General features: G+C 43.4%; 1 protein-coding gene across 5 annotated transcripts; it reads left to right on the forward strand.

Annotated features, from left to right (window-relative positions):
* Positions 1–702: 702 nt before the first annotated feature.
* LOC100700679 (ninjurin-1) lies at positions 703–12,647 on the forward strand. Of its 5 annotated transcripts, XR_003215642.1 has the most exons (10): positions 731–867; positions 2,521–2,636; positions 2,712–2,782; positions 2,859–2,920; positions 3,035–3,225; positions 4,839–4,950; positions 5,053–5,265; positions 5,997–6,058; positions 6,536–6,647; positions 6,724–8,491. XR_003215642.1 is itself a non-coding variant. In XM_019350080.2 (9 exons), exons 1-6 carry the CDS (start codon positions 811–813, stop codon positions 4,802–4,804), a joined length of 501 nt encoding a protein of 166 aa, XP_019205625.1. In that variant the 5' UTR covers positions 731–810; the 3' UTR covers positions 4,805–4,950; positions 5,053–5,265; positions 6,536–6,647; positions 6,724–7,038. The 5 variants fall into 5 exon arrangements, 3 of the variants coding, with proteins under 3 accessions (XP_019205625.1, XP_019205624.1, XP_025757720.1); XR_003215643.1 differs by lacking the exon at positions 5,997–6,058 and having other exon boundaries at positions 703–867; positions 2,879–2,920; positions 6,724–7,038; XM_019350080.2 differs by lacking the exon at positions 5,997–6,058 and having other exon boundaries at positions 4,801–4,950; positions 6,724–7,038.
* Positions 12,648–16,256: the final 3,609 nt, after the last annotated feature.

Below are 16,256 nucleotides of genomic sequence, written 5' to 3' on the forward strand. Positions count from 1 at the left end.
TTAAACTAGCATGTTTTAAATGTTCTGCAGTGATGTGATCCAAACCAGAGGATTTATTATCAGGCAACCTATGAATGGCTTCATATACTTCATGTGTCCTTACACTTATTGTGTCATTACTCATGTCAAAATTGTCCTCATATGGATCACTTTTTATACAGTTAAACAACGCACTGTAATGCTGTCTCCATAATGCTGCAATGTTATCTGCCCCAGAAACACCTTCAACAGTTGATAGTAAAGATGGTTTACAGTTATTAAGAGCTTTCACCTCTTTCCAAAAATCTGTCATATTATTACACAGCATTTTCCTGGCCAAAGAATCTGCTCTCAGCATTTGCTCATTTTTAGTTATAAAGCGAACAGCGTACTTATATCTGGCATTCGCACATTTTTTCTGTTCAAATTCTGGGCCTTGTTTAGGTCTTCCAGCCATGGCCCAACATTTATAAGCTATACGAGCTTCATCATGGTACATAGATACATGTTCTTTCCAGCCAGGTCTGATGTTAGGTTTCTTATGCTTATATTGTTTATCAAGCAGTGTACCACGTCTTTCTCTGACGGCAGCTGGATTCACAGCGTATTGATTTATAGGATAAAATATCAAACAACAGATGTCTAGTTTGACTTTGGTAAGAGACATAAATCCCCTGAGGACTGTCAGGAACAGCACGTCGTGTAAACATCAGCCGACATTCCTGACAGGCTTTCCTCACGTCACCCCGAAGGATGGCGGCAATGCACACTGTCGCTGTTTGACAACCGCCAATAAAACCCACGAAGAAGAACCCGAGGTCGGTTTGGATAATGGCGGGTGTTCTGACAGAAAAACAACTTGCTCGTCATGTGTATTCTTCGTTGGAGGTAAACGTTAAATACAATATTAACTAAATACAGTCATAGTTGTGCTCACATAGCATTAAACCCTGCTCCGTGATGTGTTTAAACAGTTGGACGTGAGCGGCTCATTAATGCACTGAAATGATTCGTGATGTTTTGTAAGGGACCGTGTAGTTGATTTGTTTTACATCAATATTTTTACAGCGGTTTTCCTGCTGCGTCCTTTCTTCCCCCCCCCCCCCCCCCCCCCCCCACACACACACACACACACAAAACATTATGGATTGTACATTAATATAAAACTTGTTGAAACCATATTGAATTTGACCAGAGAAACACGCACACACATGAAGAAAGTATGCATACTATGCGAACGGCTACCAAAAAGCCATCATAATTCGCCATACGATGAGAACAGGACAAATCAAGAATTGACAATGACTAATTAATATTGTGCTGAACACAGGCTCTTTTCTACTCTGGAATATTCTCATCAATTTTCTTGATATTTATTTATAATCACCTCTGTTAATCCTTGATATTTATAATTGAGTGATCTATAAATATTAGTGCTATTTCTTAAATGTGTAAAATCTGTAACATAAAGTGTTGTTTGGAGTTTAGTCTGTTACTGTTACTATTTTTACCATTTCTTCTTGGAGCAACTGTAACCCACATAATTTCCTTAGGGATTAATAAAGTATTCTGATTCTGATTGTTTCAGGATACATGACCTGCCATTATCACAGATTCGCTTTGTCTAGGGTTCATTTCTGGATTTCACACAACCCAGGGTTCAAATCATGAATACATAATGGGCTTGGATTTACAACATTATGAATGAAATGTGCTCTATTTGGAAGCAGCAGGTCTCCCTCCCCTTTCGACAGGTTATGTATGAGACTAAATCATCAAACTGTAAATTATAAATTTTAAATTGTTATTGATCCCTTTACCCCGAGTCCTAATGTGTATATTTATTTTCTTACTCTTCTTATATTTATTGTTTGTTTACTTGCACTGCTGTAACTGGAGCCTCGTCGTCTCGTCTCTCTATATACTGGACTGTATGTAGCGGAGATGACAATAAAGTTTACTTTGACTTCAGCAGCGAGCAGGCGCACCGACGGCTCTCGCGCTCACTTTTTGCATATAGAATTTCGGAAAAAAACCCACCGGTGCAAGTTATAAGTCTGTATCATGATGTCTGGTGTTTTCGTGTTTGTTGGTTTGTTTTTATTTTGTTTTATCTTGCGAGTTGGTTATTAGATGCTGCTCCAGCCAGCCAGAGAATCCCCCGCCGCCCCGTCCTCTCCTCCCTGTGCCGCAAGCAGCAAGTGCACCTCGCAAACGGAGGGCGCCCTTACTCCCCGCAAATGGGCGATAGAACGGTGCCTATGCCATTCCCAATATGCGCTGGCATGATGTCGGGGCAGCATGAGTACGAGCAATTTTTTTTTTTTTTTTTTTGGCCGATGCCCATGATGCTGCCCCGGGCAACCGCCCGTGTCGCCCGTATCAAAAACCGCTACTGACTGCTGCCTTGTGCGGTCGAATAGAAACACTACAGCTGGAGCCACAGACCCGCGGTACCTTTGCTCATGACTCTTTTCCTTTGATTTGATGTGACTCGTGTGTGTGTGTGTGTGTGTGTGTTTGTGCCGTGTGCGTGTTGAGGCTGCATCCTGTCCCTTGGTTGAAGGTCTGTACCTGCAGGAAGCAGACAGCATGCTGCAGCTGCTGTGCTCCCCCTCACAGCACCGCACGGACATACTAGCGTGGATCTGCAGCAGGTAGGAGAAGCTCTGCTCATGTATCACTAATAATCTGTTCATTGTTATGAACTCGGCCATGTGTTCACTTCACAGTATCAGCCCAAACTTCACCAGTTCAAAGGCGATGTCAGTGAGATCCAAGGAGCCTGATGTTCTGACTAAAGGTAACGCAGCTGTGCACAGAGTCCTCCAGATGTTTTTGCTGCTTGACACCAACTGTGGTGGTTTATGACCAAGCAGATGTGGCTGTTCTTGGGCAGGAACTTTTGCTATGCAGAGCATCTGATGTGGACCTGATTAGGGTGAGTGTTTGTATTCAATCAGTGATGTTATTGATTCACACATACAGACATGCAGCATCACAATAAATACAAACAGTAATCACACGTCCATGGTTCTGTGTTTAATCTCTGAAGGGTGATGCAAGTCCTCGGCGGCAGCTTCAGTTTCTGGAGCAGCTTTTAACTTTGGTCCCAGGCGGCGTGAAGTCTGCCGGGCACGCAGCTGATGGAGAGCTGCTGCTGAAGGAGTTCTTTGGTGCTGAGAGTCTGCCTCACCTCACACAGACACTCAGTCCTGCGTTTGACCCTTGGCCTACACACATCAAGTATGTTTGCTGTCGGATGATCTCTTCTTACACACACTGCTGAAAGACTCATTCATGGATGCTTGGTGAATCCTGATCTAATTCATTGTGTTGTTGTACAACCACAAATCAGAAGAAGTTGGGACGCGTGTTAAAGTAAAATCAAACTGAAACCGTGCTTCGTTAAATGACCTTTGACCTGTATTATATTGAAAACAGTACAACAGCACATTAAATAATGTGTTCTTAATGAATTTTATTGTTTTCAAAATAAACACATATTCCAGTTTTGGTTCTTCCAACACATTTCAAAAACAGTTGCAACAGTAAAGCATGCACTGCTTTGTAATGTAGTCACTTAAAGATGTTTAGAGACTGAGGACACCGAGCGATGAAGTGATTCAGGCGTCACTTTGTCCCATTTCTTCCTGCAAACAAGTCTTAAGCTGGGCAACAGTACGGGGTCTTTGTTGTCACCACACATTCTGGACTGGAGACCAGTCAGGACTGCAGGCAGGACAGTCCAGTACTCGTACCCTCTTCCTCTGCAGTCAGGACTTTGTAACTTTGTTCTTTGGTCCGGAGCACACAGCGTCCATTTCTCCCAAAAAACAGTGATTGATGTTAAACGGGCTGGTTCTTTTCTACTCCTCTGAACACTCACAGTGCTGTACACAACTTGTGTATTCACCCATTCACACAAGCACATTCTCTGAGTGCTTTCTAACTAACATTCACACTCTGATGGATGCATCGGAGAGCAATTTGGGGTTAGTATCTTGCCCAAGGATATTTGGCACACAGACTAGGGGAAGCCAGGAATTGAACCATCAACCTTCCGATCAGTAGATGACCTGCTCTACCGCCTGAGCTACAGCCACCCAATTGATATGAAATTATTGATGTGATCACAGTGTACATTTCCACTGTGACGTGGTCCATCCCAGATGCCTGCGAGCCCGGAGAAGTCCACAGCACTTCTGTTAACGCACAGCTTCCTTTTGGCTCAGTACAGTTTTAACTGGCATTTGTGGATGTAACTATGTACTGTGGTACCTGACAAAGGTTTGCCAAAGCGGTCCTGAGCCCATGCGGTGATATCGCTTATAGATGAATGACGGTTCTCGATGCAGTGCCGCCTGAGGGATCGGAGCGGTTGTTCAGCTTACGCTTGTCCTTTATGCACTCAAATTCCTCCAGATTCCTTGAGTCCTTTAATTCTATTACGCACTGTTGAAGGTGAAATATCCAAATCGCTTCCTATTTTTCTTTGAGGAACATTGTCTTTAAACATTTTGTCTCGTATTTGTTGCAAACTGGTGCTTCTAGGAAAGGACTAGACCTTTCTCAGGTGCTGCTTAGACATTACCTGTTTCCAATCCGATCATTATTTAACCAATTTACCTGATTACGAGCCCTAAATTGCTCCTGTCTCAACCTTTTTTGGAATGTGTTGCAGGTCTGAATGACAGAAAAGGACAAAACATGAAATATTTTGTGTTCATATTCTCTGCAATGAAACACGAGTCAAAGGAAATTTAGAAATCACTGCTTTCTTTTTTTTTTTTCTTCCCAAACTGTCCCAACTCTTTGTAGGTGAGAAGCCTCTCTTACTTCTTTTCTGTACCTCATAGGGCTCTGTGGAAGAACACAAAATCATCTTATAAGCCAAACAGAGAAGAAAATTGAGATCTTGTTGCCCTCCTACAGGAGACTCAGTCAGCACTGGAGCAGCTGCAGTCAAAGGTCTGACAAGGAGAAAAAAGGGAAACTGTTATTAAAGCTCAAACATCTTGTTTGACATGTGCGACTGTCATGGTGGTAAAGCCGTTTGCTTCGTCCCCTCAGTGTGTATTCCTGAACAGCGAGGCCCAGAGTCCTCCCGCTTTCTCTCCAAGCTCACTGCGTGTAGCAGCGTCTGACCTCCAGCTACTGATGGCCACCTTCAGCCATGTTTATGGGACAGACCTGAGAGTTTACTGCAGCAGAGACCCCCCCAGCTTCAGCTCAGAGACAGAAGTCTTCCAGAGGGTCCAACAGCTGCTGCTGGCCTGCAGCACGGTACTCGCAAATAAGCCCACTCTGTTAAAGTCACACCTGTGTCATTTGGACACCCACAGTCCCAGAGACTTGCACATTAAATCAATTTAGGGCTGCCCTCAAATCATTGACTAAATATCAGCAAAAGAAGTCTCAGTTGACCAAGTTTGGGTGGAGGGAAAGCAAATCATTTACATTCTTATTTACAGACGTGGCCAAATGTTTTGAGAATAACATAAATATTAGTTTTCACAAAGTTTGCTGCTTCAGTTTTTACGATAGCAATTTGCACAAACTCCAACTTCTTTACCTTGAACTTGAACGAGCAACCCAACAATCACATGACCCCCTATGACAAGGGTAGGGAACGTTAGGCCTCGAGGGCTGGCGTCCTGCAGATTTAGATCTCACCCTGGGTCACCACACCTGAATCACATGATTAGTTCATTACCAGGCCTCTGGAGAACTTCAAGTCGAGGAGGTGATTTAGCCATTTGAATCAGCTGTGTTGGATCAAGGACACATCTAAAACCTGCAGGACACCGGCCCTCGAGGCCTGGAGTTGCCCACCCCTGCTCTATGAGCAAGGACTTTGGCAACAGTGGGAAGAGAAATGGAGATGTGTCTTAATTCTGGGAGTGTGACTGCACCTCATACGCTTCCCTTTAAGTTGTGTTACTGTTTGAATTCCTGCATTTCACAGCGTCTGTTCTCATTTTCGTGCCCACACCCTGCTCTTTTGTTTTGCTCAGTAGTACCTGGGATCTACCTGCTGTCAGTCAGAGGGCTGCCGTGAAGCTGTTCCCAAACTCCGGTCAGATATTAGCTTCCAGCTGTTCTCTTTCTATAGACACTGACGATCTAAGTGAAGACACGGTTAAAAACATTTACAGCCAGAAACAAAAACCTGTTTCTGTAGCTAAATTATTTTCCTCCTTAAACTGAATGATGTTTTGATCGTTCTGTTTTTATAACCCAGCAGCTGGTGCTATGTTGATGGGAAGCTGTGCAGACACAGGCGGCTGTACAGCCAGCTTCTGCCTGGTCTGAAACCTCTTCAGGTCCCAGCTTTGCAGACTAATGGCTTTTCAGGGTTGTTGTAGTGAAATTCTGTTTGTTTATTTGGCAGCAGATACCTTGGACGTGTTTCACAGAGGTGTTGAATCTAAGTCTGAACCTTCATTTAGTCCGGACTGTTTGCAGGCCTGACAGCAGGTCGGTGTAACTAATAAACTGACGCTGCTCGTAGGACAGGAACATAGTGACGTGTTTTGGTGTGTGTGTCCGTCAGGAGCTGGAAATGCTGAAGGAAGCGTCAGAAGCTTCTGAGTCCGTGAGCGAGGAGGTGAAGCAGCTTCAAACGCAGCCTCGGTACTGGAGCCGAGCAGAGAAGCACACGTTACGTAAGTCAGTTTAATACTCATATTTAGAGTTTCTTACATATTGTTTATTATTTGTTTCCTCTTTTTTCTCCACTAGCTGATCAACTGGAGAAGGTTATCGGGCGAATTGGAGGCTTTCTGTCTCAGCTTAGTTTATAACGTCATTCAGAGGGATGCACTCATCAGATTCAGCGAGGAGGCTCTGGTGGTGTTAAGATGGAGACAGCACAGCTTGGACGTGTTTCACAGAGGTGTGAGGGACAGACGTGTGTGGTCACTGCAGTCAGACACCCTGTTTATTCTGAGCATGACTGACGTGTTGTTGTGTGAAACAGAAAGTGTTGGTGGGTCGAGAGTTTTTACATCGTTTTTTGGAGAAATCATTGATGACATTAAATATGTTGCTATGCTTCTTTGTTTCATGATGATTACTGAAACGGACCATTTTACACTCAGTGGTCACATCACATCTCACTGCAGTCGTGCTGGGAAATACTCCAGAGCAGAGTGGGAAGAAAGTATGTTCCTACGGTTGGGGTGAAGGAAGCACCAGGCGTCGCAAAGACCAAAATCACTCATGTACTGTCTAATTATTAGGATTCAACTTCATCATTACACATGTATAAGTACAGGGTAACAAAGTACAGTATAAATACAGTGTAACCGGTGGACTGCTGAGTGAGCAGAGTTCCCGCTGTGTTGAGCCTGTTCACGTCTTCATTAGTCCAAAGCTGAGGTCACCACAGAGAGCGAGGGCACAGTCTAGGTGCTCAGAGAGTAACAAACATGGAGGAATGAGGGGTCATCAGGGTCATATTTACTGCTTTTTAAATCTACTCTCCTGATCTGTAACTGAGTACTGTGAAGTTCATATTTATTGTTCTATATTTTGTTAAGCACTCGACTACATGTTAAGAAAACAGAAATGAAAACATTGTTTATCACGCCACAATTATTAACAGTAGTTCAAAGGTCTTATTACATGAACGTGAGCTCAACTTGTCCTTGTTTTATATCTCATGTATATATGGCTTCAAGCTCATGTACAGTGGTGTGATTCAGATATTCAGCCTTCAGACCACCAGCCACTCTATCTCACACAGTTCTACTCAGCCTGGGTGACAGAGAGCAGCTATCTCATCCACCCTGTTTACAAGAGGAGCCTTTCCAAAGACACTGGCTGAAACGAAAGCAGAGGGGAGCTAAACCAGTCTGTCCAGCTTGTACACCCAGTATGAGACTGGAACACATTCGAATAAATAAAAATCTAAAATCAGGAGCAGAGAAATGTTACTCTGGTCAAAGAGATTTAAAAACAGCTGAACTCTTCACTTTTGGTGAAATGTTGAAACTGGGTTCTAATCACAGTTTTTAGGTTTTAAACTTTAAACTGGTCTGAATCCATCATAATGGGAACAAAAGGATAAAAAATCCCTTGTGAACCCAACAGAGCACCTGAGTAAAGGACGTATAATTCTTGTCATTGCTGCAGGCAGGCTGGCACACTGAGTCGTGTTGATTCGTGTACAGCCATATTAAAAGACATTTGAGAAAGATGAGATACTCCAGTTAAAGGGCTCAAAGTTCTTGTATTACGAATGACACGAGTGTTGGAGAGTGACAGAGAGGCATGCAGTGGGAATTGCTTAACAATCCTACAGGAGGAGCAGCCAGACCTGATCCTGTCTCCAGCCTCGAGCTTTTCTGCAGCCAGTACAGCACAGACTCCAGCAGCAGGAAGAAGAATGGCAGAGCACACGCTTAATGCAGAGGACATGGCTCTAAATAAACTGGGCGACATAGAGTAAGCATCAAGCCCGTCTCGTCCTCTCTGCCCTCGGGGGCCGCGGTGCTCGTAGCTGAAATGCCTAAAGTTTGTGTCGGCACATCATGAAGCTGTTACTGAAGGAAGCAGCAGAGTTGTATATGGAGTTATAGCTCGTGTGGGGAAAACAAACTTTTTATCCTGTCTTGGGGCAAACTGACCAAACTTCTGAAGCAAAAGTAAAGCTGTGGCTCTCTCCCCACCGATCATTTAGACATGGGGCTTTTTCATAGAACCAGGTGTAGCTTCGTTCTAGCAGGACTTTAGTCTCACCCACATGATGCTCTACATTTCTGTTTCTGAGGAGCCAAAAGAAAGGTGGATCAAAAAGGCTAAAACAGCTCATTTTTGACATTCGATGAACACAAAGGCCCAGCATGAGATAAATAAGGATCATGTTGAACTGTGATTCAATAATAAAATTAAGGTATTTGACGTGAGCTTAAGAAGTCTCTTTTAATCCCATCATACTGATAAATTTAACAAAGACTGGGGCCGTGTGTCGTCTTAATGTCTTTGGCTTTTGTTATTCCTGATTTATTTATATGGTGAAGCTAGCGACGGGCAGTCTGAAAGTAACTATGTGTTCTCTTAATGCTCTGATCCACGTCAGGCGTGTGCAGGCTATGCTATAACAAAGATGACCTGTACAGTGATGAAAACTGAGAACGTCCAGGTGAACAGAACCAACCTTTTGGGATTTACCTGGATGTCTGAGCATGCAGCAGTAATCCCTGACATCGCATCAGCCTCCAAGAACAATCAGAATGACAAAGTCACAAAAAACAAAAAGATTAATGATTCAGTTCAGTGTCACTTCATCATTATGCTGTTAAAGTCCATGATAACGGGGAGAGAAAATAGGAACGACCCCTCTCCAGCGTCTGTTCCACTCATCAGCTGTACAGAGAGCTGAATGATGGCTTTGGGGCTGAGACAGGGCTGCACCCTGGTGTGACGTCTCGCACCCTTGTGCTACACAGCTGGACTAAATGTCTCAGCTGGTTGAAACTTTCTCCCAGTATTTCTGAGATACATGGTGGCTGTCACCTGGATTTATCAGCTCAGACACAGGACCAGTTCAACTTGTTTTCCACACATCCATGTTTTCAGGGACAGGTAACTAAACGTGTGTGGAAAAAGCGTGGACACGTGTGCAGAGACGTCACACTGTTAAAGAGAGGAGAAACATTGTGAAAGTTATTTGACTTTGCATTTGTGTTCCTGCTCTCATACCTAACCTGTCCTCTCACAGGCCCAGCCTAGAAAAGCACTCCGACCTATTGACATGAATCACTACGCCACTAAGAAGAGTGCGGCTCAGAGCATGTTGGACGTGGCCTTGCTCATGGCCAACTCGTCTCAGCTGAAGACCGTCCTTTATGTGGGTCCGCAGTATCGTTTCTATGTCCCCCTCATCGTGCTGCTGTCCCTGTCCATCGCGTTACAGGTCATAGTGGGGCTGCTGCTCGTCTTCATTGGCAAGTGACATCATTGACTTTGTCTGAATGAAAATGGCTTAAAGAACAGCTGTGCTTCTCTCTGTCTTATTCCAGTTTGAGTGAAAAATGCTTTCAAAGTATTTTTAGAATAGAAAAGAATAAACCTTTATTATCCCACGGATGAGAAATGTGGGTGTTACAGTTCTTATAGCAATATAAAATATAAAAGGAAGACACAAAGTGTTCCTATATACATAAGCAAGTGAAGTTCGTATATACAGGTAACGATGCACAGAGCCATGTATGAAATGTGCAGAGAGCAAACAAGCTGGTGAGTAAGATGACCAGAGGATGTTGAGCTGCATTATAGAGTCTGACAGCCCCTCTCCAGGCTGAGCCTGAGGTTAAAGATGTGGTAACCTCACAGAGTCGATCTGCACAGTCCCTCAACAGTCTGGAGCTGATTCCATCCGGACTCGTGGCCTTCCTGGTTTTCATCATCCTCAGCTGACTTCACACCTGGTCAGCTGTGACGGAGAGGCTGCAGTGTGGGGTGTGAGTGGGTGGTTCCTGATGACTCGCATGGGGGGAGGAGGCAGTGGAGTCGTTGAGGGAGAAAGGACGCAGGTGAGGTGCATCTGTTGTCCCTCGTGCTATGGGGGGCGGGGCTGCAGAGAGGTGCAGAGCTCTGGTGGATGGGGGAGGAAAGGGCTACGGAATCAAACCTGTTAAAGAACTGGTTCAATCTGTTAGCCCAAACCCTGGACTCCAGGCTCCAGGTATGTATGAGGGAACCAGATGGACCACGTTATGGTCTGAGCGACCCAGTGGGGGGAGGGGTGATGATGTATATGCATCCTTAGTATTTGCATACAATAAGTCCAGTCTTTTTTTTCCCTGATAAAACAGTCCACATACTGGGTGAAAATATTGAAGAGTTGAGGACAAGGAAACATGATTGAAATCTCCAGAGATGAAAAGGAAGGCTTGGGGGTGTGATGGCTGCAGCTGGGACACTACTGTGTGGATTGTCTCGCATGCTGCTGCATGCAAAAGAGTCATCGGTTTAAAAGAAATAAGCCCTTCTAATTTTAAATTGACACTAAAAGTGAATTGTATAAAGATGACCCAAGTAAAAAGGATACAAAGGTTTTAGGGCAGTGGTGTCCAAACCCAGGCCTCGAGGGTCAGGGTCCTGCAGGTTTTAGATGTGTCCTTGAACCAACACAGCTGATTTAAAGGCTAAATGACCTCCTCAACATGTCCTGAAGTTCTCCAGAGGCCTGGTAATGAACTCATCAGGTGATTCAGGTGTGTTGACCCAGGGTGAGATCTAAAACCTGCAGGGACACCGGCCCTCGTGGACTGAGATTGCCCACCCCTGGTCCACAGGCATCACAGAAGTGGTGTTTGACAAAGCATAAAGCCTTTACATGCAGCATTTCCAAAACTGTATTTTACATCTTTATAAATAAAACAAATATATGAATTCATAAAAAAATAGAAGTTTCACATAATAAATGATCTCAATACAGTTGCACACTTTGCAGATCCAAGCTTGTGCACTGAACTGGAACTCCCAGCAGTTACATGTATGACACGCCTGTTAGTCAGCTGCTGGGCTTAGCATTGAGCATACAGGCTAAAGCATGTTAAGATGGACCACACGCCAGTATTTCCTCCTAATAAACAAAAATGAAGAGCTACGTCGTAGAACAGGACGCCGCCCTCTTGTGACCGTGGTCCAATGAGCCGTCCTTCGTGGGTGCTTGTATGTAGACCCAAACTAAAGTGTGCGTGGATGCTGCAGTCTTAATGCTCTTTAATGTGCTCGACAGTTTGGAAAATAAACATTTAGCTGAGCTAGATATCTGTGTCTCACCTACATTTGCCCCAGAGATTTCTATCAGCTCATAGTTAACCTGAAAGACCACATACACCAGTTTGTTTTTTCTGACAAGTTAACTTTTGATACACAATCATTAATAAAATCCATAAAGTAGTATAAAACATGCATCTGTATCTGTTCATCTAATCCATAAATAACCTGATAACTCTGGTGGTCATCAGTGTAGCTAACTGCATCACTGTTTTGTGTGTCAGCAGTGAAGTGCGATCTCAACGATGTGAGGAAACACGCCAAACTCAACAGAATGAATAATGTAGCAACAGTCTTTGTCTTCTTCACGGTTCTCATCAACATCTTCATCACAGCGCTGGGATTTCAGGGTCATACTATCAGGTTCCCCTATTTACAGAACACAGATTCTTTGTTTCACGGCGTCTCTTGCTTTTGTAAACTTGATGTTTTTTCTTCCCAGCTCACCAGCCTCACCTGTTCCATCAGTACCAGCGCGTCCCCTCTGCCCATTGACCTGAACAGGACTGGTGGCATTTAGACCAGACTTTGGACCAAAGCACTGAAAGCTGCTGTGGCACAGAAGCCTTACCTCTGTGTGGGCTCTGTGTTCAAATTAAGACTTGTTTGGAGAAAAAATAAATGTTTTTTGAATGAACATAATGAAATGTTTTGTGACTGAGACTTCAGCGAGCTGTGGACCATCGAGTAGACCTCATCCTCGACAATTACAGGCCAGTCCTATCTTAAGATTACAGCTACAGACTGACAACCAAATAACTTTGTGGGAATTAACACTGCCTCATCTTCCTTTGGGTAGAGATGCCAATTCCTGAAATGCACATACTGGACATGGATACTCCAACATATTAAAAGCTTCTGTCGTATAAATATAATATGCTCTTTGGCAGTGTAAACTGCTGGTTCTTATTGTTTTAAATACACTTCATACTCTCCCATGTTAAAATATGTCTATGTAAAAAGGAGTATCAGTATTAGAAAGTAACTGTACTGCATGGTGTAAAACTGGGTTTCTGTGGATACTTTCCAGTTTGGTAGCAACTGTACAACAGGAAACTATATATGTTTTTTTGTTAAATAAAGTAGCAGTTTGGATTTTATTAGCTATCACTACAACCAATAGCTGCCCACTTGGCCTCACTTCCACTGACTCCAGAAGTCACCTGACCTCTGAAACAGTTTGTAACGTTTTAACAGAAAAATTAAACTGAAGCGGCCCGTTGAGAAGTAAAGACCATCCTAGAAGTTTATGCTGCAGTTCTGGTAACAGAAACTCTAGACTTTTACTAACTTGTTAATTAGCACAGAATAGCATGTATCTTGACTGATAATGAAGGCTCAACCCTCTCATCCAGATTTTTTCCATTTCTGTCTCCAGGAAAACCCAGCACACCAAAATGTGGAGCCACGGTGACTCTGTCCATCTTTTATTTAGCTCTAACCTGCTTAGGGCCTGTTTGTGTGGGTTTCTTATAGGAAGCTTGGTCCTCCCACAGCTCAAAGCTATGAATCTGTAACAGGTTTTATGCTGTATTTGATTCCACTTGCAATATTAACCGCAATGTATTTATTATTTATGCATCTGTAGAAGTTTACTGGCTCAATGGCGCCCTCTTTCACAGGCAGTGGATAAAAGGCTGAGACGAGCCTGAGGTGGCTTGTAGAGCAGAACGCTGTATATCAGAGGTGGGGAACTCCAGGCCTCGAGGGCCGGTGTCCTGCAGGTTTTAGACGTGTCCTTGATCCATCACAGTTGATTTAAAGGCTAAATGACCTCCTCAACATGTCCTGAAGTTCTCCGGAGGCCTGGGAATGAAAGAATCCTTTGATTCAGGTGTGCTGACCCAGGGTGAGATCTAAAACCTGCAGAACACCGGCCCTCGAGGCCTGGAGTGGGAGACCCCTGGACTAATACCATGAGTGCTGGTGAGCTTTTTACTAGTGATGGTGAGATGAAGCTTCGTGATGAAATGAAGCTTTCTATCCAACTGGTCGACTCATGGTTCAAAGCATTGTGATGATTCATTTGCTCTACTGCACCATCAAGTGAACGATTCAAGTGAAACAGGCTCTTTGATTACAATGATGTGATGTGTAAACCTCTAAACTGAATAAATAAATTGTTTTCATGGTTATTTATCCCGAATATTGTCTCAGTATGTCTGATACAAAAGAGAAAGTGGAAACTATCAGGACAGAGTTTTGGTATGATTGTGTAACTGTGTTATCATGTTTATGTACATCTGGATAATGACACAAACTGTGTGGTGCTTCACTTTTTAATAAACTAAAAGACAGAAATCAGATTATAGGATCTGTAGTGTTGTTTATTTATATATTATGGTACTTATCATTTGTGATATTTATGACTGTGTGCATACTTTATTAGAAGAGATGAGATTAAAAAAAATTCTCTTCCTTGCTGGTTCCATCGAAGAAGAAATGCTGAAGTAACTATGTAGCACGTACATAATCCAGTTCCACAACACGGTGTGATGGGGCAAATCAGCTGTGTTTTGCTGCCCATTTTATTATGAATCTAGCCGAACCATTGAGCCGAACCGGCGAGCCAGTTCCTGAATCAGTCACGTGGTACGGACTGTTCACGGGGCCTCGAACGTCACTGCATACGTAATCAAAGCGAGCCTCGATACGCGCTTCACAAAAACTCCCCCGAAAATACCCGACACACAGGACACATCACTACTTTTTACTCCCCAGTGGTCTGTACCATACAGCAGACCAGTTTTATGGGTACAGTTCAGTAAAAATAGTCCACAAGGCCCCAGCAGAAGGCTGTGGGCTGGGACACCTATCACAGCAGCCGTACCCTAATTCAATTAATCAGGTGGAGGAAAGAAATGACCCTACTCTCTCTCTCTTTTAAAATAAAGATCAAAACTACTGATAGAGGCCAAAATGGTTGGTAATGGTCTGCAAACATGCTTTTTATGCTATACAGCCGGACGTTTTACACGCGGCCTGGAGCAGCACTTAGAGGTCCTACAGTTTTTTGGCATTTCTTCATTTGGCTTCATTTTCAGATCCAGAAGGGCCCAAGCAGGGTGTGCTGGCACACAGTACTTTAAACCACATCATGGTCAGTGTGTCAGCGCAGCATCCCATCTGCTGAGACATTCCAGTAACAGTCCAGCTCACTGACCATAACACAGAATCCATGTTACTGTCATTCTTAGCCTGCTGCTGTTTCTAGCCAGAAGAACATGGAAACATTAGATCACTAAGAAGTGGTCTATCAAGATAGCAACAAAAATGATGTCAGATATTCAGACATACGGTTTCTCGTAAAATGTCTTCATTACATTTTCTGATTTTTTTTATTTTTACAAAAAATACCTTTAACAATTTGCCTCGTTACATTTCTTGTCAGTCACATTTTATTAAGAGTTTAATTCTTTCTGCTTTACAGTGACTAAGAAACTGTATTATTATTATTATTACACACTGTTACACTGACGCACACTGTTTAGGAGTGATACTTTACAGAACAGCAGGAAGACAGCATTTTAGATTTAAAGTAACATTTTAAATCATATGTAGCAGGTTTGGATAAACTGGACAGAGGCAGGTGTAAACTTGTTACACAGCGCTGTAATCAACTTGTCTACTGTCACTGTCGACACAACGACTCAGTGTGAGTCCAGTGTTTTGAATCTTCTTCGGTTTTCTTTCTCTGGTGCCACATGATTAAGTACATCTCAAAACTCGGGTAAATAGAAAATAATAAAAAAGGACACTGCTTAAAACTGTCATTCAACAATTACATTTGACCCTGAATTAGATAAGAAAAAGGATACATGGATGGCTTTAATGTTAGAGGAGTTAAAACAGTTGTTTCAGACAGAAGATGAAGTGGGGAGCTGCACCAAAGGCCAGTAACAGATAAATAAGTATTATTTTCAACACTAAAATGATTCTAGCAGAGTAATAACTATAGAGTACAGCTACAGAGTAATAATAACTGCAACTGCAAGGTCAGCACAGATATTACCTGACAGTCCCACTTTTTTCCTGTATTAACAATAACATAATCGACAGTATTAGAGTTGTAAAAACTCAAAACTGGCTGGTCACTAGAAGCTTTGGCTTTAAAGTTGGACAGCAGAATGTGAAGCTACTGTAGCAGAGTCCAAGTAAAAAGTGGTGAAGCACAAAAAAAGAATCTTGATGTGACATCGATGGCAAATGGCCTGTATTTATACAGCGCTTTACTAGTCCCTAAGGACCCCAAAGCGCTTTACATATCCAGTCATCCACCCATTCACACACACATTCGCATGCTGGTGATGGCAAGCTACATTGCAGCCACAGCCACCCTGGGCGCACTGACAGAGGCGAGGCTGCCGGACACTGGCGCCACCGGGCCCCCTGACCACCACCAGTAGGCAACGGGTGAAGTGTCTTGCCCAAGGACACAACGACCGACACTGTCCAAGCCGGGGCTCGAACCAGCAACCTCCCAA

This window comes from Oreochromis niloticus, linkage group LG20, assembly GCF_001858045.2.
Source record: "Oreochromis niloticus isolate F11D_XX linkage group LG20, O_niloticus_UMD_NMBU, whole genome shotgun sequence".
NCBI classification, from domain to species: domain Eukaryota; kingdom Metazoa; phylum Chordata; class Actinopteri; order Cichliformes; family Cichlidae; genus Oreochromis; species Oreochromis niloticus.

Excerpts from the sequence above, each read along its gene's own strand:
- LOC100700679 (XM_019350079.2), top strand. The coding sequence starts at position 811 with ATGGCGGGTGTTCTGACAGAAAAACAACTTGCTCGTCATGTGTATTCT. Across the intron at positions 2,637-2,711 it reads CTAGCGTGGATCTGCAGCAG|TATCAGCCCAAACTTCACCA; the intron begins GTAGGAGAAGCT and ends TTCACTTCACAG. Across the intron at positions 3,226-4,838 it reads CCTTGGCCTACACACATCAA|GGCTCTGTGGAAGAACACAA; the intron begins GTATGTTTGCTG and ends TGTACCTCATAG.